Here is a 23,302-nt window from a genome sequence, read left to right as displayed (position 1 = left end):
AAAACGAGGTGCAAACACATCCGGACCTAATTGTCAAGAATTTTCATTCGAGTCTCTTAAAATCACGAAATCATAAAAAAAAACACACACACACATTTGGGCATGAACGCACGAATCTTGGCTCATTACTGTTCCAGTGAAAACGAAAAAAAAAAAAAATTTCCCGCGTCAATTGAACACGTTACCGTTGATGACAAAAATTTTTGCGATTAAAAATCGACGACGAAAATGTCTTTTCAACGCATTTTTCAGTTGTCGTATTTCCCGATCGAAACAAGTCAAGAAAAAACACGTATGACGTAATAAAAAAATCAGATTTGAATATAGTTTTAATGTATTCTCTCACTGTATCTGTATATCGTCGAAGAAAAACGATGAAAAAAAGTTTTATTCCTGTGACAGAGCAGAAATGAAAGATTATTTCGAATAATCGATTCCTCTCTCGCACGTCGGTACTAACTCATCCAGTCAAATTAATTCATACGATACCACGGAGCAGGTTATCTTTATGAGATTTTTATAGACGCACTCCTTCATGCATCATTTGCAAGACATGAAATAAAGAAATAAAAAACATATGTAAGAATCCATGGATTAATCGGGTTAGCGTAGGTGACCTTAAACAAGCTTCTATTGGTCGTAAAAACTGGCGACGGTGGCGCCAACCTGTCGCCAAGATGTCATGGCCGCTCGGTGTTGACATTTCGTATCGGGGATATCGACGAGTCGCAGTCCGTTCGAGTTCTATTTTCGTTACGATTTATCGTTAAATTATAACAGATTCGTTTATTTATAGCGCGAGAAACTTGGCCCCTGATTCATCAGCAAAATGTAAAATTTCGATGTGAATTTTCTACAAAAATGTTTTCCGTGACAGCCGTCGCAGCGCTGCTTACACTTTCGCCGCCATGTTTGTTCACGAAACGAAGATGGCGGCGGACAACTCAAAGGAAAAACTACTAAAAAGTCTTCGTCCGACCCACGCCATAAAATCACGAGTTTTTATGGAAAGTTCAGTGTTTTTTCGTTACCTTCACTTGAGATAGGGCGTACAAAATATATTCGATCTTGAAAATCGACACGAAAATTTACCACTGTTAGTTAAAGACCCCGATCCGGTTTATGAATACTCAAGGTACATACCGGATGTCCTCCCATAAACAGCATCAAATCGTTATCGTCATCGCGGTTATTTTAGCGCTAAACACAGGACGTAACCGACGAGGAATAAAAAAACATTGTTTATTACGGGCACCGACAATTTTCTTCTCCACCTGCAAACGCTCACCTGCAACGAAATATATCTGTACGAGCGATCCAATCATCCTTGCGGCCCAAAATTGTGCATCGTCGATTATTTCAAGCGCGCAAAGCGTCGTTCGAAAATCGACATTTCGTGAAATCTAAAAAAGTATTCGAAAAGCTTTCTTTTCGCAAATGTGTGTTGTCAAAATTTCAGTGATAAAAATCCGTTGCGCGATTTCCTTAAATCTTCGAACCGAGGAAAAAATGGCTTGTCCGGGTTTTTCCCGATGGAAAAACTCCTTTGGGAAATGAATTTCGAGTAAACCCGAAAATCCTTGCAGTGTGAAAAATCTAAAAACCCTCGTTAAAAATCTACCAAAAGCTCGGAAAAACTATTTGTTTCATAATCCCAGAAATACGGTAAGTCTCGGTCGGCCGGTCACTCGAAGATTTGAAAATCCCAATGACACGTAAAGGAATAAAAAAAAAAAAAAAACTGGGGAAACTTTGTAACAAAACGTGCAATCGGATCGTCGGATTTGATCCGTCGAATAGGCGTCAGCGCGGACACGATATTTTGTAACGTCTCCGATGTCTAGACTACAGACGGCTGGCCCCGATCTGGGCCCGCTCGAAACAACTCATTTCTTTCCACATTAATACCTATCGTCTTACGAACGCGAAGAGACCGAGCGATTTAAACCGAACACGTATCTATATACGTTTACGCACGCAACGTAGCTCGAGGGATAAAGGAGTTTTAAAACGAAGGGAAAAAGGGTGGGGAGAAAGAGAGCCAGACGCGCAGATTTCCGCCAGTCCGTGTGTTCGGTGCGTTAACAATGCGAGCGAAATATGTGCAAGCGAGAGGTCAAGCCAAAAGTCGGAGGACTGCGCGCAGCGCCGAGCAGACGCCGACGATGAATCAGATTCGTCGTCGAAAAACAACTGTCCGAGCATGCCATACTTTTTTCTTTTCCCTCTCCCCCAAACCTTTTTCCCTTGTTTCAACTGCGTTTTTTCCTTTTTCCAAGTATCTGCCCATTTACGCGATCGTCGCGACGCTGCCCAAAACGGCGATCTCGCACCGTTCTCTCACGTATTAGGACACCGAGGACAACACTCGCTTCGAATCGAGACTTTTGTAATCGACACGAATCACCTTTTCGATCCTAAAGAGAACAAACTATTCTGGGGTATCGGAAAAAAAATCTGCGGCAGAAACTTCGTCGTGGATCTCGAAAAAATCCTGATTTTGTTACGCGAAAAACTGTGAAAGCGCTCATAACCTCCAAGAATATGTAAATCTCTCGTGAAATTTTGTATCTTTAATAAAATTTCATTAACGACGAAACTAATATTTCCCCCTTTCTACGTGACGCGCCCCTTTTACGAAAAGTTCATAAAACTGTCGAGTTTTTCGCAACAGTTGTAAAAGTGAGGATCGAAGTAAAAGCGCCCGCTCGATTTTCTAGAAATTTAGCTGCGTTCCCCAAAGGAGAAACGAGCGTTGGATAAAATCTATGCACCGTACGAATTCCACGTGCTTCGAAGAGTTCGAGATGATAAATAATCGGTTTAACAACTGCCGGGAGTGACTGAGGAACGAGGTGATAAAGAACGACAACAACAACAAAATGAAGATAAAAAAACGGGAAAGAAAAACGCCAATAAATATCACGAGTATAAATGGGAGTATAATGACGAGAAGAAAAAAATGATACGAAACTAGATGAAATTTACCGTCGACAGAAATGGCGTACGCGAACTAAATATTTATAGGTGTGAGACATACACGCGAACGCACGGTGTCGGAGAGACGCACGAGGTATTTTCGCGAAAGGCGCCAAGTAGCGAGGACAGCGACAAAGTTTTACGATACTTTGGTAATGAATTGTGAGAACGCGCGTTGACGACTTAACTTCATATATTTATATATAAACACAAACCCGCGCGCACTAATACACACACACACACAGACACAAATACGAGAGCGTATGTATCGAGGAATCGTACTGGCTCTCGAGTCCATATTCAATTATCGTCCAACAGGCGAGGCGAGTGACAGTGTGAGAACGGGAGAGTGCGAGCGAGATAGATGCGAAGAGAAACCGCGAGACAGATGGAGGGAAAAAAAACACGACGAAAAGTACCCGCGTGTCTTAAGCTCGGCTGTTTATCCATTCGTGTATGCCGATTATAATATCGAGCCGTAGGAAGCGGTCATTACAAAATGGCATCCAACACACACGCCTCGGCGAGACGAGTTTTCTAAAATTAGCCAATTTATGAGCGTCTCTCTTTCCGCGACTGCCTACGAATGACTCTTTTTCTCCTCTCTCTCTCTCTTTCTCTTTCTGCGGTGGTCGTACTTCACTCACGCATATTCAACCATTTATTTCTCTCTCTCTTTCTCTCTGTTTCTCCTTCGATCTTTCCGTTTCTCGTTTTGTCCACCGTCTTTATCTATCAGTAGCGCCCTCTTGCCAATCGTTCTCTGTCGCTCCCTCTATCAACTATTGCAATGCCATGCGCGCATTCCAGTCCGTGGAGGCGCCATCTCCGAGTACACACTTCTCGTATATTTATATTCATACGCGTGCACGTATTTCGGTTTATATACCTCTCATACCCGTCTACTTTTCGCACATACGTTTTTATATATATATACACAGATATTTACAGTCCAACGTCACGTTAAGTTCAACGATATTTCGTAAATCTACATTCCTCCGCGCGTTTTACATCAAAGCCACTTTACCTCGCGCCACTGCCTCAAATTATAACCTCAAACTTATAACCCCCCGTGACTCGCGCGCGCCGCGCGGCGGGTGCGCGCACTATCCTCGAAATACTCTCTTTCGGAATTCATTCCGTACGAGAAATATCTCCGAAAATACATTTCCGAGTATTTTCGATTTCATCTTCGTTGTGCATTGTTCAGTTTTCCCAACTTATTATCTCCGTTATTTCAGACGAATCTTTTTACTCGAAGTGTCAAATGCGCGCGATTTAATCGAACTTTTTGACGAGGAATTTCCGTTGCGATATTTTTATCACTACTCGAGTCATTGACCACTCATTTTTTGACAATTCCGATTTCAGTGTTTTTCCAGTGATTTTTTTTTTTCAAGTGTCGCCTTATTCGAACGCACGACAATGACCAAGTTTAACAATTGAGTTATGAAAAATCGTACTGTACCCTCGATCCACGAGCATCGCTCTCCGGCGCGCATATCTCAATACATACGTATATAAATTCGCCAACTTGCAGATTGCAAATGTAGGCGCCATTAGAGTCTTGTTTCGGCACTCCGCATACTTACTCCACATACATAACCCGTTGCTATTATAGCGGGGCTCGGGCGCGGGTTAGTACGCGAAAGGCTGTGCATTAATTAGTCTCGTCTAAATATACGACATTGACCGGTCGCTCGAGCTTCTCTCGACATCTTCCGATATGTACATACGCAAACTTGCGCACACGAGTCAATATTTATATGTGTAAATATACAAAATGTACGTCCATGTGTACACGACCGTTCAAAAGTGTGGGATCGACTCGAAAAACCATTTTTTTCAATTCTCAAGACGGTGCGGAAATGTAAAAAATTGAACTGAAACTTTTAAAAGTTGAGTGTCATGTGTCAAGCAAAAAGGATGAATTTTTCGAATCTGATCAAAACCGAACGAAATTTCATCGACTTCATTAAAAAATCGCGTGATTTGATTTATCGTGAATATTTTATAATAAAAATGGAGATCCGTTCGATTCAATTTGAGTTATGGTTATTCCTCTAATAATGTCGCTTTTAAAGTTTTGAATGGCATTGTATGTACATTGTATGTACAGAAACGTAAAAAATGCAATAAAAATTTCTCGCCACAGCAACAGTGGCAATTCCGATGCCGAACGTCGCCAACCATTATTTTCTTTTCCTTTTTTTGCCTTCGTTATTGTTCCTTCATCCACTTGTTCGAGCATGACCCAAAAAGTATAAATCTCTCCTCGATCGTGCTCTCCTCGTGGTGTGCGTCTGTGTGCGAGGCTTTTTTTGTACGTGAGCGACATATTTCTTCGCTCGTAACACTGTACAGACGCTTTTCTTTCGATGCTATGCAGAAACGTCATTTTTTGTACCAATTCCAACGCCAACTGTTTTTATGTAGATTCATTCCTATGAACGTAAATGTAATGACTTTACACAGTCAAAAATACGAGTGGGCGTGAAATTTCTTTTTCGCTTCCCATTTATTCGATGATTTTTCTTACGGATATTCGTTTATATTGCAAAATTATTCGATTAGAATTGGAAATTTCATGATGCGTAATCAATTTCATTCACGTCTGCCCATTTTCGTTCTTTTTTTTCGAGTTGACTACAAAAGGATCGCGCAACGGAGATCGGGCAAGCGACATTTTTTTTGTCATTTTTTTTTCGATCGGCGCCTCGTTTCTCGGTGATATCTCGGCCGAAATTTGCCTCGTAACACGTCCGTCGTTCGGTCGTCCGATCTCGTACGTGTGTACGGAACGTTGACCCCGAGTGGCGCTCGCGACAGCGCCACTCTGCGTCAGCTCTCAGCTGCCCACTGGCGCTTCTACGGTAAGCCTTTTTACTAATAGGCGGTGCTCACTGCCCGCCCCCCTCCTTTTCTGCCGCGCCATGCCTTTCGTGAGCGTTACGTTGAAACGTGAAATTCACACCTTTGTTACTGGAAAGTACGTAATTTTATTCCTCGTGTAATGTTCAACGTTGAATTTCGATCGGAATAAATTTTTCGCTGTTTTACGTGTGAGATAAAATTACGTATGAATCGGTCGAGCAATCATGATTGGCTATAAAGTTGACAAAACGAAGAATCATGGAAAATGAAGCATGAAAAATAAACGAGACTCATTTATACAAAGCATTGTTAAATTCTGGATAATTAATATGAAAGAAATTGCGATGATTCGGTAAATGGGTTAGAAAAAAAATGACGAATAAGCGTTGATCAGACATAACCTCACATTCAACGATAATATTCCCAATTCCCATGCTATTGAGAGCAGGTAAACATTCTATTAATAACGAATAAGTTGATGAAAAAATACAAATTGAAAAAACCGCGGGGGAACTCCGTAGATCACGGAACGCGGCGCTGGTGAAGGGGGTCAGTATATGATACAGACGCGGGGAGTTTTTTTTTTTCCCGAATAGATGTATATTCGGTGCGCGATAGCGGAGGCGCCTCTTGCGTTGATCGAGGAAAGCTCGAAGTCCGCAAGAAGCCTGTGTTGAACGGTGCGCGCGGTCGACGGCGAATGAGCGCGGCCATGTTTAACGAGTTGTGTGCTCCCTTATGTGTTTAGTATGCTGCGGTCGGTGTATCGGCGAGCTGAGATCACCGTCAACCACGAACAAGAGTAAAAAAAATTAGCAGTAAAAAAAGTGAAAGAGTGCGAGACACTGTAGTTGTGGTCGAATGAAGAAACAAGCATGAATTTATTTTGAGTTTGAACAAACGCGAATGACCGATTCGTTAATCATAACCTCATCATTGAACAATTCTTGAGATCTCACTAATTTGTAAAAATAACAAATTTGATGGAAACTTGTTACGGTGACTGCGAGGAATTCAGGAAATAAACTGTTCATTCAGTGTCTTTTTTTACTGACTATTTATACCGTACGAATATTGACGAAAAAAAACGAAAATATGCCGAAAAACTGGCCACGAGTATACTCCAAAAGCCCGTAAATACGTAATCGACTAGTCAACTACGAGAACGAGTATTAAATGCGTGCTGGAACACGTGAATCAGAAAGTCGTAAAAAAAAGAAAACAGACGTAAAGGTTCTTTGAACATTTATAACCCATCGGAAGCACATGTGTACGTCGTAAAAATCTCGTTCATCGAATAAACGTTCGAACCGTTTTTTCAAAGTGCTGCAACCGATTTTATAAGCAGTGTTGAAGTTTTAGTTGTAATGAATTGGAAACGTCATAAATTGGCGAGACTTTGAAAAGTTTCGAGTAAAGATCCGGAGTGCGGTGATTGGGAAAAGAGTTTTTTCTTCTCACGTGAAATTCGTCGTACGGGGGGAGGGGGGGGGGGGAGAAGCGAGTGAAAAAAAGGCTAAAAAGAAAGACACAGAGACACAGATACGGGGCGGTAAAGGCGGCACGGCGATTTCAAGAATGTGACAGTGCGCTCCCCTCACGGTCGTTCGGGCAAAATCCGCGTCCGCGACGAACCCGACGAGGTCAGGCAAAGCCCAGAGACTAGAGTGGTGGTAGTTGGCGGCGCTAGTAGTAGTAGTAGTGTGCCGAAGTAAAAAAGTGGTGGGGGGTGGTTTTACGGCGGTGGCGCTGGGAGGTGGTGGCGAGGAGAACGAGAGGGCTACGCGAAGCGCTCGGCCGCAGAGTGTCGCGAAACCTCGCCGAGGTAAGAGCTGATCTCTCTCTCGTCCGAGAGAAAAGTTACAATAAAGAAGAAATACATAACGTCTCACCGCTCGAGACGAAAATCGCGAATTGAATAGGAGGATAAGGCAAAAGAAATAACAAAGCTCGGGATATTTTGGCGTTCGGTTCGAAAAAAAAGTTTCGCGTGTATCGGTCCAGTTGTTTTTTTCATTATTTTTACATAATCCCGCGAAAAGCGTGAATGGTTATGGGATAAAATAATGTCAATCGGTGATAGTGAGGAAGGGACGAGGAGAGAGTGCGTTTATAGTGGAAATTCAGTGTTATGTTGTGCCAAAGGTCCTTTGGCACTGAGAGAGCCGGTGGTTGCGGTGTCAGTTGCGACAGCACCAGCGGCGAGCACGTTAAAACGAGCCTACGTACAAGCAGCAGCAGTAGCAGCAGCAGCAGCAGCAGCACCTCGAGATTCGCCGATTGTACAAGGTGCTGTAACAACAACAATACCAACAACGAAAACGATAAGGAGGATAGTGAGACGGGAAAGAGCGAGGAGGACAACGAGGAGGAGCAATTGGAACAAAGAAAGTTGGATAAGGAATTATTCCCCGAGAAGGAACAAGATTTTTTTTCAGTACGTACGAAGACGAGAATTATTAATCCGTTTTACGACAACGACGACGACGACGACGACGGCGACGACGACGACGACGTCGTCGTTATCGTTTTGTAAAGTGCATCACTGGCGCCCCCGGCCTTTTTATTTCTCGTGTGTTTGTGCGTGTGAGAAATCGAGAGTGTGCAAAGAAGAGAAAAAGCACAGAGTAGAGTAAGAAAAATACGAAGTAATACTAAAATACGAAGAAGAGAATAATCTCGTGGATATTCGCGTGTTTGTGTGCCTGCGTTGTGCTCGATCGCTCTTTATTTTATTTCTCTCTCATTGTTTTCTTTATTCATTCGTTCGAGAGAAAGATCGATCATCGTAATTGAAGTGAAAAAGTGAGTTTTTATCGCGGAAATATCGAGGAGCTTGCAGTGATCGGTGCTTTCGTCGAGTCTCTCTCGAAAGGCGAGTTATATTTAAATATACATACATAGATCCGTGAATATCGGGTGATTGAAGAAGGCGCCTCGCGCTGCCACATTATTCATCATCTTTCTTCCTCTCTCTCTCCCTCGCATATTCACAAATTCTTATTCGTTCCAAGTGTAAGAGCGCGTACGAAAAAGAGCCTCCGTTAGGGTCGTGTATTTTTCTCTCCTGCCTTTTTTTTATTTTTATTTTACTTTTTTTCCGTTCTTTCGAGGTCGTCGTACGCTCGGACCACTGCGAGGACGCGAATCTCGCGCCGTACGCATAGTAAATAAAATGCGCGTAATTCGACGAATCGGTTGTCCGAGCTCGCCTCGTCTCCGCTTCCACGAATTCGCATATTTTCCTCAAAATTAATCGACTTTCTAAGGCAAAGCCCTCTCGCTGAGCTTCCCCAACAAGTTCATTTATTTATCCGATTCGAAAGAAAGCGACGCGCTTCGTTTTAGCCGAGAGACGAAGCTTTCGCCGAACTTGTTCGCAACACTCGCGAAAGAGAGAGACGGAATTCACTCTCGAACGCACTATTTCGAGAGCGCGGCCGAGATCCCGAGAATCAAGACGCAATAATCTCGTAGTTTTATTTCTTTCTTTCTTTCTCCCCGTTTTCCTCTCGCACTCGCGTGTTCGCCGGGAAAAACTTGTACGGCTCGCATGTTAAATTGCGGATAAATTTACGAGTGACGAATCCCGGGAAGAACTTTTCCTTCGCCGCTGCCTCTCCCTCGTTCCCGTTGTTCCCAACACACCTTCCCCCCCTACTTCCCACACGAAATAATACATTTATTATCTTTAAGGAGCCCCCAATATTTCATAACATCAGAATAAGAACTCGTTTTTCACGGCTCTTTGCAGAAATACGCCGGGCGAAGAACGAAACACGTACGAGCCGGAGGTCGTTGTTGAAAGAGGATAAAAAACGGGGGATCTGTCGTTAGAAGAGAGAGAGAGAGAGTGAACGAAGTAGAGAAAAAAAGGAAGAGCCGTTGTCGGAAATCGAGGCAAAGTTGAAAAAGTACTGGCCCCCAAATGCGCAACCGGCAAATCCTGTTTCATGTTCATGTTCTGGAGCAAACGGGCGGTTCTAACTAGACGTCTACTAAAGGCAAAGGTCCGGGGGGAGCATGAAACCGAGTGTGAGACTCAAGAGGATACGTTATCGCGCATCAACGTCCCCAAAAGTACGAATAACATAACGCAATCGCAGCAGCAGCAGCAGCAGCAGCAGGAGCAACAGGAGCGCAACGCGAGTACAAGAATCGAGCGAAATAGTAGCGGGAACGGCAGCCCGGCGGGTGGCGAAGGATCGCGTACGACGCGAGCGCAGAAGCCTCGACTCGCGTCGTCGTCTTCGCCGTCTTCGAATTCGAATTCGTCCTCATCTTCAAACGCCTCAGGAGCTTCGTCCTCGTCGTCTTGTTTGACCCCGGGTAACAATCGCTCGAGCAGTAATTCGGTGGCGACGAGGTTTCATCAGGGCTGCTGCGGCGGCGGCGGGGAGGTATCTCACGACGAGGATGACGAGGAGACACGACACCAGGACAACAATCACAACGGTCACCGGAGCAACGTTCTGCCGAATCGTTTGACGCGTTGTAAAGAATTGCTGAAGAGCTTGAAGGAGCCCCAGCTCGAAATGTTGCTCAACGTCGTCGAAAGCTACGGCGCCGATTTTGGCTCCTGCGTCCTCGTTCCCCGCAAGCAAACGCACCAGCAACACCAGCCCAGTCCCAAGAGGTTCACCGCCTCCCTCGAATCCCCGGCGAGCATCCCCAACAGCCTCAAAGAGAAAGAAGCGACTTCTCCAACCTGCAACAGGCACTCGCGGTCCTGCCCCCTCTCCCCGGCCGCTTCGAACCTCCACGAGCCACCAGCCACCGCGACAACCTCCTCCTCCCGACGTCTCAATCCACACCGACACATTTTGCGCTCGCGTCGTCACAATCCCTCGACGAGATGCTCGAGGTGCCCGAACAATCATCCCCCCAACCCGGCCTCCAACGACGAATTTCCCTCCCCCTCCGCACCCATTCGGCCGACCAACCACGGGGACAAAGAGGAACTTGCGCCGTTTTTATCCAACGACAATCAAACCAATCTCCGGTTCATCGATCGGCCCAACAATTTGGCAACGATCGACGACCTGAGGCAACAACAGCCCGCCTGGAGCGCCGATCGTCGATCGAACCCCGGCCTCGATCCCCTCGACAAAACCGACGCACCCTCCCTCGATCTCGACGACATCGACAACGACATCGCCCCCTCCAGACCCGAGAGAGATCGATGCAGAAACACCAAAATCCCACGATCCAACCTCAACAGAAAGAGAAGAGAATCGCCCAGCTCCGGCACCGCCCAACATCATCGGGATCACTGCAACAACGACGACTCCCCACCCGACGACCCTCATCTACTCTCCTGTCAAACTTGGCGGTGGCCCGATCTCGCCAACTCCGCCGAACTCAAGAAACTTCCGGTCTGCCATTCCGCTAAAGATCCCGTTTACGTGTGCTGCAATCCCTACCACTGGAGCCGGCTCTGCAAACCTGGTAAGTTTTATTTTCCTACTTCTCACCGTTCGACCTTGAATTTTCACGATTTTATAGAATGCCGCGTTATTTCATATCGATTTTCTCGGGTTTTTTTTAGGGATTTTTCGAAACTTTTCAGTCGTCGGTAAAATTGAACGAAGTCGCTGAATCCCTGGTCGATCGTTTTCCTCGCTTCTTCGTCGTCCTCGATCGAATCCCTTGGCTCGATGTTCAATTTGTCCGTTCGCTTCCATCGCCCTGACCCTTCGTTAGTAATCGTATTTAATATTATTTCATCCCGATTCTCGTTTCGTTGGAGCTTGGCGAACTTGGATTGCTGCCAAAACGGAAAATCAGTTTCCCATAATGACGCCTGATCGTTGAAATTTCGGCGATTCGTTTCCGCCAGTCGAGAGATGGAACAGGAAAATGAAAAACTAAACGAAGGAATATTTTGAGTAATTCGATCAATCGAACTGTCCTTCGCCACCGAAGAAAAAAACCTTTCGAATCCCTGAAATTCCAGCGAAAACATCGGGCTCGAATGTCCGCAGAAAAGTTTTTGTTCGCGGTATAGATTGTAATACCGTTTTTGCCAGGGTACGAGATTCGTCCTCTGCGCGTCCTCTGCGAGTCCTAGCAGTCGGTATGGCCAAGGCAGTGAGAAAGATCGTCCGAGCCGATAAGGGACATGTGGATAAATTCACTGACAAACCGGCCGGCAGGCAGGCAGGCAGGCAGGCAGTTAGGCGCGTCGTCTCGAAAGAGCTATACGGAGGTGAGGTGCGGCATGTGCGCGGTACTCGCGCCGGGCGACAGGCGCCAGTGCACTTTACGTAACGCTGGCGCGAGTGAGCGCCCCCGCGCCCACCCCGGCCAGCGTTTAACCCGTTTGTCACGTTCTCCACGCCCGGCTGACTCCCACATTGCTTTTCCAACCTCTTATCCATCGGGTCCGGTGTACAGATTACTTTTTCCACCCCTTTTCTCATTTTTTTTAATGATTTTTTTCTACATCCACTCGGAATGTGTGCTCGTTCTAGTGGCGCGATTCGCGCAGCCAATGGCACCGAATTATCGAGCTTCGCGCTCGATTTTCGCGACGAAAAATCTCTTCCAGTCCCTCCTGCCGTCGATCCGCTTTCCCTCGATTTATTTTGCAATAAATTTGAATTTTTACGATTCCTGCGTTCCTGTTAAATTATAATAAATTGCAGATAAATTAGTGCCTCGTAAGAAATTCACGGGATGAAGAAATCATTTCGAGCTTCTTGTTTATTTGATCTTGGGGGGGGGGGGGGGGGGGGGCAGGGAGGGGGAAAAAAAATAAAACATTGAGATTCCTGCGCTAGATAAAATGAATTTCAGTAAACAATCAATTTTTTACGTACGCGCCAACTTGGCCTTTCGTGATTTAGCATTTCAAATCGTTGGCGCGCAAGCCTCCGCGAATCTTAATATTCAATCGACAGGTCATTTTTTCAACGGACATTAACTTATTACAGATTTAATCAGCCGAGTCGTGAGAGAGGTAAAAAAATGTTATAAATTAGCACAGCGCAACTCGCTGGGAAAAAAGAGGGGAAGACTGCGAGAGCGAAGAAGCTTTTATTCCGATTATGTAAGCTCTCGAGTCTTGTCCTCTCCTCTTTTTATATCCTTCGGCTTTTTATTTTCCCCGAAAGAGCGCCCCGCTCCGTGCGGGAACTTCCGGCACGTTATCGAGGACCGTTGCGGGAGTGTAAACAAGCCAGACAAAACGAGGAAGGGAACTCGAAGCTGCGGGAGAAAAAATTGGTGAAGCGAGAGAGGGAAACGGACGGGGACGCCGGAGACAATCGCGGAGGAGCAACAGGCTTGTAAATCCCAGATTTTCTCGCGCTCGCGAGGGACCTTTTGTCCCGGTTGAGAATATCGTCGACTCTCGGCTCCAGCGGCGCGCTGACGTGGCCTCGAATCCCACCGCCCGAGGATCGATTTTCCCTTGAAACCTCGACGAATCGGTGACGAAAGATTTTCGAAAATGCCTTCGCGGAAATGGACGGCGAAGCGTAAAAGCAGGTCAAAAGAGGAAGATAATTATGAAAGAACGAAAAAAAAAAACATAACGGCGCGATAAAACGAGGAAAAGATTGACGAAAAAGTGATGAAAATTTGGATGATCAAGGAAGAAACAAAAATTCACGATAAATTAACGATTAAGGGTGTGAGAGATTGTTTGAGAGTCGTGTTGTTGTGCAAACGGGAAAGCAATGGTTCGCGAGGCCGTGTCGTGTGCTCGACGACGTCGCGCCGCCACTTGGCAATATGAATCTAAAAATAAGGCGTATATTGGGCGAGAGCCGACGCGACGCGAGCGACGAACGCGGCGACGGCGGCTCCGGGTAGCCGAACACAATCGCACTCGCGTCCGTACTAAATAAGAAACCATTCGTGCTTTTTTGGCGTGTAGAAAATTTTGCCGATCGAGGATTATTCCTCGCTGCATTTTTTTAAGTCGGATCGCGAGCCTCGCCGAGTCGCAGCGCTCATGAGCGACCCGCACGCTTCCATTTCCGTCGATTTTTCAATGTTTTTTTACGTCATTTGAGCAATCGACTGACGCGCGAAATCATCGGATTAGTCGCGAGTGGCAAATCGAGGCAGAAAAACATAACATTTTTACGCTATTTTCAATCGTTCAGTTGTCGATTCGATTAACCCGCCGGGGATCGATATTCGAATCCCCGATTTCCGGTTTCCTTCGACAGGAAACGAACGAGCGAACCATTTTTCCACGTTGATAGCAATTTCGAATACGAAGACTCGAAATTTGGGAAAAAACTTGGCCAAGGGTGGCGAGCTGTCGAAACATTCGTTCAAAAAATCGTCCTTTCTTATCAACGAGTGTTCCGGTATTCCCGAATCGCGATAGTCGAGGCTCGTAGCAATGGAATTGGTCCCGAGTAAATAAATATTTCAACATCGTGCGAGAAAGCTTGAGAATGCTTGAAAAATTATGAAAAATCGTGTGGCACGAGAACGAAAAAAGAGTTGACCGGCGATGCCGGTTGGGCGAAGAAGACTCGCGCTCGAACGGGGGCCGCGGGGGGGGAGTAGAGAAGCGGAAGCTCACGGCGCCGCTTCGTGTCATTGCTGGCGCCAGCTAATTGTCGAGGCCAGCCGTGCGGCGTTACCCGAGCGTCGTCGTGGAGATGCCGAGCGAACCGAGACGACTGAGTTGCCGAGTGGCGGCGTATTTCAGGCAGAGGGGCGTGTGCATCGTCTCGAAACTCGAAAAATCGACTCCGCAGACACCAGTCGAAAGCGCCGAACGTAACGTCCTTCCAAAATTGTTAAACTGTGTCCTGCGAGTGGGGCTGGAGCACTCGAAAGTCATTTCCTCGTCGGCTCTTGGTCTCGGCTTAATTTCCTTCGACGGTCTCCTTTCCACAGTTTTTCCGGTCCCGTTAATTTATCATTCGAAAACCTCGCGATGACTGGGTGGTCACCTCGCCCCGCGGGAGAAGCTGCCCGAGGTTTTGCACGCCGCTTCGGGCCCCGTCCGCGTGCGAGTCTTTCGTTTTTAAATTCCGTTCTCATTGCCGCCGCGCGATAATCCGGCGGGGAGAGACTCCGTCCTCGGAGTTTCGGGGGAAAACGCCGCGCGCCGAGGAGCGAGCGATGGACGACGGCTCACAACTCATTTTATTTTTATACCGTTTCTTCTTTCCCTGAAAACAAATCATTTTGCCGGCGCACCGCGCCCGCTCGAAGCAAATACGAGAAGCTCCGAATCAGCCCTCCTGCGTCATCGTACACGCGAATAAAAGAGCGTAAAATTCAACGTGGAGGATGAGAACGAACGAGAAGGAAAAAAACGATAAAATACGAGCGAATACCGGTTCGAAGGAGCCTCGCTCCTACTCGTCGTCCTCTTCTTCGTCTCCTCCGTTCGCCAGAGCTCTCTGCTCCTTCGGAAGAACGATCGCGCGAGCCACCAAAGCCAATAATAGAATATCCACTTTTGGTCTCGAACTTGCAGTCCCTCGTCTTCCCCCCCGCCCCTTCGTCGACTCTAGCGCCACTAACCTCGCTCCTGTTTTTCACAACTCGCTTTTCATCTCCCTGCACTTCTACATCGAGCCTTAATGCCGATGCTCGATTACCGATTATCGTGAAAGCAGATTTAGTCAAGTTTTTTTCCATCGTTTCAATTAATTCGATATTCAGCTTCGTTTTTCATCATAATTTTAAACGGGGAACGATTTTTTCACGAGTGCGCTCATCAGAGTCGCCGAATCTTTTGGTTTTCGCGCTTTTTTGCGTCGGGGAATCCGTTCGTTGGGGGGAACACTGGTGCGGTCACATTGCGATCGTGAAAATCGAAGCATTTTTTCATAACTCGATTCTTGTACGAAAGGAGGAATGACGATTGATGAATTTTTGTTTCAGAGTCGCCACCGCCTCCGTACTGCCTCATCCCTGACAGGCTGAGACCCGAAGGTGAGTCGATCGTTTTGTAAACATCGTTGTACACGAGTTTTAAACGCGCGCGGCATGCTTTCACTTTGCGACGCACCGATCCGAATTTCAGTCTCCTCACAATTTTCCCGCCATCGAGATTTCGCGTTCGATCACCAAATTCGCCAATTATTCTTCGTCGTTTTATGATCGGGCAACTCCGAAGCGAATGGGACAGGAAAATTCCTCACAACAGTTTTCCTTTCACGACTCTTCGCTTCGAAAATTTCCACTGGAACGACCAGCAGTCCGCTCGACGAGCGCGGAGTGAAACAACGAACGGCGTTCACCATCGACTTTGACAATCGTCCGAACAAACGAGCTTACGACCGATTGAACTTCCATTATTTTGAATTATCGGGGAATCGCTCGTTTCTATGAACCCAATAATTTTTCAAATCCACTATCCTCGATGCTCGCGCTTCCGAGGTTCTTCAATCCCGTTCAAGCCGCTGAGAACACTCGTATTTGTTGCAATCACGAATTTGACGGATCACCGATTCACTTTTTCCCCTCCCCGAGTCTTTCCCCAGAATTCACAAACTCTGACCTCCAACCGCAAGAAAGCTCCCAAAAGCACTTATTTCCGTATAAAAAAAAAAGTTGGAGAGCACCGAAAAGCGATTCTCCGGTCAAAAGCCTCGAAGTAAGCTACGAAAACGAATTGAAATTTGAATAATATCGAATACTGCCGATTCAACGAAGCCGCGAGCGCGATTAAAACGTCGACGGACGCGAGAATTTTTCTCTCACGTGCACGAGCACATGTATAAACTTTCTATGGATACGAATATAGTTATAGAATGGGGAGATCGCGCGGTAGGTAAGCCTGGAAGATTCAGGTACAGGATCGGCGCCGATGACTCATCTCGTCTGATTTTATGTCCATCGAGAAAGAGAGAGAGGGAGAGACGAAGAGAGACGGTTTCATCGAGTGGAGATTCGTGATCGGAATGACGTTCGAGTTTCAAGAAAGAGAAGAAGAGAGAGAGAGAGAGAGTCGATGGATCTTGTCGTCGAGCAAGACTTTATAGACCGCAGGAGCGTTAGAATTCTCGATGGCAATGACGTTTGAAAGTGTATACAGAAACACGAAGGTGTATTTGTTCAATGAATTATACGTGTGGCCAATGCGAATTCGCTCGTTCTTGTAACGCGCACAGCCGGTCTCTTAAGAGCGATCAAATATTCGCGACTCTCTCCCCAGCCTCATAAATCTGCGCGACGATACATTTTTAATCTCGCTCTCGCGCGCGTCCACTTTGTCAACGAGGCTCGCAGAGTCTTCTCGATTTTCCAAGGAGCTCGCAACATTTCGTTCGACGGGAGCTCGTCGAAGGAATATTCTTCATTTTATTTCTGAGGTTTGCGACGTCCGAGTCCGACGAAATGAGGGAAAGAGAGATCTCTCCGATTCGCCAATTTAGCAGTCCACGAATCACCGGTGTAGGCTGGAAAGCTTGAAATTGCGAGTTTCGTTGGACTCGTTGCAAGCCTCGGCGTCATTAATGCGACACCGTTGACCGGGATTTTTCACCGACATTTCAAGTGAAAATGACTTTTTTATCTATTTTTTTATCTCCGATGAATTAACATAAAATCTACGCGCATTATGCCGCGCGCTAATTCGTTCTCGTAACGCCCGAACGGCGGGAGATCGGTATGTGCCCACATGCAACGCGATGTTTTTGTAAGGCAATTCTCCATCAAGGAGCGCTACTCATACATGGATCTGTACATAAATGTGATACACGTGTTCGTTTACTTTGCTGCTGTGACAACCGAGCTGCTGAGTTTGCAACATTGCGACACGAGACACACACGCGTACGCAGGCGATTCTCTCTCGGCTTCTCTTCTCCTCTCGCGACTCGTGGTAAACGTCAAAGCAACGGTAGCAAAGATCATCTCCTCGGGAGGGAGAGTCTCACGGAGGCAGAAAGCATCGCAGCCTCCCCCGGGGCCGCGGCTCTCTCTCTCTCTCTCTCGGTCGCTTCCTCTCATTTTATTTGTTCTTTTTCTTTGTAACGGAGGGCGCGAGCGCGATACGACGTAATCGGATCGCGGAATCCTTCCTCGTTCCAACTCTCTTATTCGCTACGAGCACATGTGGACAGCTCCGTTTCTCGAGGCTCCTCGCGCTGTGGAACGCGGAGGGGGGAGAACTCGAGAGCACGAATCGTTGGATTTTGTGTCGAAATAGTGGATTTTATGGGATCTTTTTTAATTTGCTGAAACGTCGGGAACATTACGCGATAAAGGGGGCTCGACGGGTCTTTCGGAAATTGTGAGGAACTGAGACGAGTATAGAAAAGGTCTCGGAAAGAGGGGCCGAAGGTTTCGGGGAATATTATAATCGCTCGCCTCGGTTGGAACAAAACACGAGAGACTCGGGGACAGGAAACGTTTCTCCCACAGGAATGACGGAGCGGTACAGCATCGGGGCTCGAAGACGAGGACGAAGCGGCGCAAGGGAGCCCGAGAGAGACTGGAATTTAGTGAAAGAATGCGACCGCGTCCCGAAGAGCTCTTCAACTCGGTGGCCGTGGAACTTTTCACTGTGTATAACCGCCTTAAGGTGAAACTGGATAGAACAAACCGAACGCGAAGCTCCTCGAAGGATCTCTCGCGCGGGGGGGGGGGGGGGACCGCCCTGAGCGGCGCGCAAAGTGCTCGAGATGAGAGAGATAGCGAGGAGGAAAGGAAGGAGGCGAGAAACGAGGGAAACGAATGAGAGAGAAAGAACTCGAGAGAGATCATCCGACTCGTCGCGATCTACTCCTGACATCATTCTCTCTTTTAGTCAATGAATATCTCGGCTCCCCCCCCACCGCCGCCGCTGGCTCTCTTCGCCTCTGCCGCCTCTCAACCTCGCCCGTATAACCGAAATCCCGCTGTTCTTTCACGCTATCCGTTATAAATTGCGTAGAAAGTTTTTTCGAGTCGCCGCGCCGGAATCGCCGAGATTAAGAAACTCTTGTTTCTCCTCGCACACTCTTTTCCCTTCTTTTTATTCGCGAGGCGGAATTCGCCTGGCCGCGGACGCGGATTATTGCCGAAGATGGAGAGCCAGCGCTGGAGAGTTCGGAAATTCGGTCGGAATCGTTTTGGGTCGCGCGTTAGAAAAAAAATCAAATTTCTCCGGGATTTTGAAAATTCTTTGCTCGCATTTTCTGCCCAATCGTTCCTTCATTTTTCTCCCCTTTTTACCAGCACTTTCGGCTTACTTGCTTTGTTTTTTCTTTCACAGACCGTGCGCCGAGCGAAATCAGCGGTGATTATCGTCGCTGCGGTATCGGGACGAGTCCCCTGCCTCATTCCGGCTCGCTCACCACCAACGGCGAAGGTAACAACGTTCAACGGTTTCTTCTCTTCTTCGTATTCTTAATTTTTCGATTTTCATCATTATTTTTTTTGACTCTCGAACGTTCTATTTCAAGTCGAGCGACACGAGAATTTAGCGAAATGCACGTTTCACGCGCAGTCTGAGGAGTTGCGCTCGCTCGGATGCTTCGAATCGCCCCGAGCGATCCGCTCTTCCTCTCTTATTCGTGTTGTACTGAGCCGCCGGCACGTCGCGCTCGCGCGGCCTGAATCAGGATTCGTGGAACGCCCGAAACATATTTGGCGCCTCCCTCGAAACGTTCGCCGAGCCTCGAGAAAGAGCGAGGGGGAGACGGAGAGAGAAAGAGCGAAGCCTGGCAGGAGGATCGAGCGAAATGGGAACTGAGTCTGAGGGCACCTTCTCGGTTGCCAGCATCGGTAGCGGGCTCGACAGAAGTTCGAAAAGAAGAGATCGCGAATTACGAGACCCTGAACGAATGAGGGTGAAAAAAGCAAAGTGACGAATCCCCGTTACGTCCCGACAACGCAAACATCGTCGGACAGAATAAGAGGAAAAATGAATTGGAAGTTTCGATGCGAGGGAGATAGAAGCGAGCAGCGAAGCGGATTGAGAAATCTCCGTTTCTCTCAGCTTCTTTCTCTCCCAGACTTTTTATCTTCCCCCATGGTATCCCGGGGAAGACGCGGCTTCGAGGATGGCGTCGTTTCGGGGGTTCTCGGTTGAGAAGTCTTCGGCTCTGTGTGCATTCTCATGAAGGTGGGTGGCGAGACCACGGGCGCATAATACCTGTAGAAAATGTATTTTTTAATCCACGTACACAAAGCCAAGGGAGCCGCTTCGGTCTCGCCCCGCGCGCGGAGGACACACAGGGCTTTCGCTCGCTCTCGCCCCGCGCGAGTCTGCCGGTCGGCGCGACTGTGTTTGAGGGAATACAGACGAAGCGAGGCTCTCAGGGCTGAGAGCGCGCGGGGCGGGCCGAAGAGCGAGGGGGAACCGTGGCGCCAGACAGCTGCCGCGTGTCTCGACCTCGTCGCTTTTACGCTCGCCCGCCTCACTCTTTCCTTCCTTTTTACTCGGGCTCGTTTATATATCCTCCACATTCGGATATACATTTGCCCTCGCGATGCCCCTTCCCCGCCTCGCTCATTCGTCAAGCTCACCAAACTTAATTCACTTTGTTTTCTCTCGCTCTTTCCGTTTTCCAATCCCCCCCCGCGTTTTCTCTCCGTTGCACAATCTCGGCGAGCAAACATTGCGACAACTACCTTGAATTTTCATCAATTGATGATACAAACGAAGAATCTTGCACTCGCAATATTTTTTCTCCCACGAATCCCTTCCAACCTTCCACTATAAACTTCCATCATTCGTCAGGAATAATTTGCCGCGGTAAAAAAAATAAAAACGTGGCGGATCGGAGAGCTCGCTCAACGCGCACTCAACTGCAGTGTCGAGCATTCCCGTTGAAACCATAAAAAAACATGAGCAGATTAACGAGATGTATTTCTTGGATTTTTCTATCGTAAATAGAAAAAACGTGAAAAAAAATGCCCAACTAAGCGAGAGCGCTCTTTTAACGTCAGATTATCTCGACTCGGGAGTGGTGCGCGCCGGGATCTGCGAAAATAATAAAGCGAATCTACAAAAACGTTGGGGTTTATGTAACGGTCCAGGGGCCATCTGCGGCCGAGAGCGCTCCGTGGAAACAAGTACGCTCGTTATATATACCCCCCCGTATTGATATAGATATACGCATGGCCACTAATGTATGTGCGTGAAAGTGACGAAGGGGAATGATAGGAACGGAGCAACAGGTCGCTCGTTTCGGTTTCCCTTCCGCGTGCTTGCCCGCGCCACCCCAATTCTAGTAAATCCTCGCTTGTCCGCTCTCCCCCCCCGACGATTTTTCTCCCCCTCGCCCTCGAGGATTCTCTCCGTCCGGTCGCGAGTGCGAGCCGCGGAAGCTCTTCGGTCCCCGGTGCCGAGGGGGAGCGAGGAGATGGGAGGGATCCAGGAATTCTCCTTCACCGCGAACCCAAATGGCGATAACTTTTGACACGCGTCACGTGATTTTTCTCTTCCACTATTTCTTCAGTTTATTTTTGTTTTTTAATTTTATTTTATTTTATTTTTTTTTTATACGATTCATAAAACACGACGAATCTCTCGTTAACTCTCTTTACAAACCAGGAGTCTCGTGTTTAACCGCTTTACGCTCGGATTCTCTGACTCACGGTCCCGTCCCAACGCCGCCGAGGGCAAAAGCAGACGCAAGCATATTTCTCTCCCTCCTTCTTTCTCTTTCTCACATATTTCGCTCCTCTCGGGCCGCGAGAGAGCTCTGCAGCTGTGCTCTGCTCAAGCTCTTTCCCTACACTTGCCATCGACTCAAACATTTTTGTTTGTGCCGGTGCCTCGTTCGTGCTCGTTGTTTTCAATGTGTAACGGCTTTATACATATTTATAATTCTCCATACGAGTGTTTACGTTGGTGTGTACGTCGTGTGTCCCCCGTGTGCACGCGGTGTGTACACGAATACGAGAGATTTAGTCGTGCAGCTGATCCACCAGAGCCACGCCTTCCACTCGTTATATTCCGCATTACGGAACACATGCACGCCGCCCCCCGCGCGTTTCTAATGCTTTTCGCGAGAGTGCGGAAAGCCTTAAATATCTTCGAGACAGGGCCTTTGATGTCGAGAGCTCATTCCCTTCATCTTCCCCAACATTTTACTGTGATTTCTCCACTCGACACTCTTCCATAAACCGTAAATAGAAAATTCCAAGGTAGAGAGTAGCCGGGGGAGAAAAGAATGGTCGATTCAGTCGTTGGAGCGGGGATCGGATGATCGGGGGCGACGAAATCGAGGATCGATGGACCGGGAGAGCGTTTCGAAGCTCCCGCTCGCAACGCGGCCGAATTTTCCATTTTTTTCGTCCCCACGAAAAATAGGGAGCCGAAGAAAAATTGGAATTACTCGAATCTCGGTAAAAAGTAGAGCAGCGGCAGCAGCCCTGGAGATATCGAGGCCTGTCTCGAGCCTCTCGGCTCTGTGGCGGCGAGCACGCGAAGGAGAGAACAAAGCGAGAGTGTGCACGGCGAGGAAAAGAAAAGGGGGCGGGGGTGGACGTTCGGCCAGTAAGCGAGCACGTATACTTTCGTAGCTTTCTTCGGATTGGTCGACTATTGCGTATTAGTTCGTTCCTTCATTACTCGTTGTTCGATCGTGTGCTTTACTCTCGTATGCAGCATGATTCGCGGCGTGTGTACGTTGTTCATTCGTGTACGAAGCCGCTTTATACTTAATAGATTCGATCGAAGCCAGAAATGCGAACGACGACGTCGCGTGCAGTAAAAGTCGAAACGGGCCTCGTCTGCCCTAGGGAGAAACGTGTCGTCCTTAATATACATGCCCCGCGACTATTACAGCGCTCAACAATATACACCAACTTCCATTACCTCGATACACAGAGTTATACGTCCGTTTGCCTTCGTGTGTGTATCACGTGTGCGAGTATATATGTAAATACAAAATGTTTACACGGGACGAGAAACGCGAAGCAACCGTCGCCGAGAAGGCGAGAATATTCTCGGTCGATAGGTCGACTGGCGGCGGTCTCGGGGTCTCTCTCTCTCTCTCTCTCTCTCTCTCTCTCGGTCCCCGTGTGCCCTGCGAACGCGTTAATCGATGCATGTTTTCCCCGAGCCTCTCTCTGCTTCTGATTCTCGCCTCGCGTGAGTTTCAGCTCCGCAGCGAGTCTCGCGCCTTCGGTAAGCGTGTATACGCGAAGCAAGAATCGCTTCGAACGTATCGTCCTTGTCGCCGGATCATATTTCCCCTGGGCTCAAAAGCAGCAGCGCGATCGAAATTCCAGAGCGAAGCAACGGAAAGTAAAATCGATCGAAGCGAGTAGAACGGGGGTGGAAAGATCGATTTTCCATATTTCGAGTCCCCCCCCGTCAGCGCGATATCCACCGCCGTCATTTTTTTCCTCAACCGACGTTACGTGAATTCTCGTTTAGCCGAGGCACAACGAGACCCGGAACGTTCACCTTGCAGCGGGACGTCCATTCACGCGGCGCCCTCCCTCCCGGGCCCAAAAACCATTCTCCAAAAGTATCGCGGAATCGCTACGAGCGTTCCGCTCCGGCGTGCCATCGTAACCGCGCGT

The 23,302-nt window shown here is 47.7% G+C and overlaps 1 protein-coding gene across 6 annotated transcripts in view; it reads left to right on the top strand.

Moving 5' to 3' along the window:
• The window catches only part of LOC122417439 (myb-like protein M), a 42,574-nt gene that overhangs the window by 7,286 nt on the left and 11,986 nt on the right, over positions 1-23,302 (top strand). For 2 of the 6 annotated variants that reach the window (XM_043430945.1, XM_043430944.1), the window contains 3 exons: positions 9,608-11,301; positions 15,718-15,768; positions 19,035-19,130. In XM_043430945.1, coding sequence (XP_043286880.1) covers positions 9,807-11,301; positions 15,718-15,768; positions 19,035-19,130 — 1,642 coding nt within the window. In that variant the 5' untranslated portion in view covers positions 9,608-9,806. Of the gene's footprint in view, positions 1-5,743; positions 5,853-8,162; positions 8,291-9,607; positions 11,302-15,717; positions 15,769-19,034; positions 19,131-19,224; positions 19,880-23,302 lie in introns of those variants that run through there. The other 4 variants (XM_043430948.1, XM_043430946.1, XM_043430943.1 and 1 more) reach the window with 4 other exon arrangements.

Source organism: Venturia canescens, chromosome 10 (genome assembly GCF_019457755.1).
Source record: "Venturia canescens isolate UGA chromosome 10, ASM1945775v1, whole genome shotgun sequence".
Taxonomy (NCBI): domain Eukaryota; kingdom Metazoa; phylum Arthropoda; class Insecta; order Hymenoptera; family Ichneumonidae; genus Venturia; species Venturia canescens.
The sequence above is the reverse complement of the archived record's forward strand: the minus strand, read 5'-3'. Positions and strand labels throughout refer to the sequence as shown.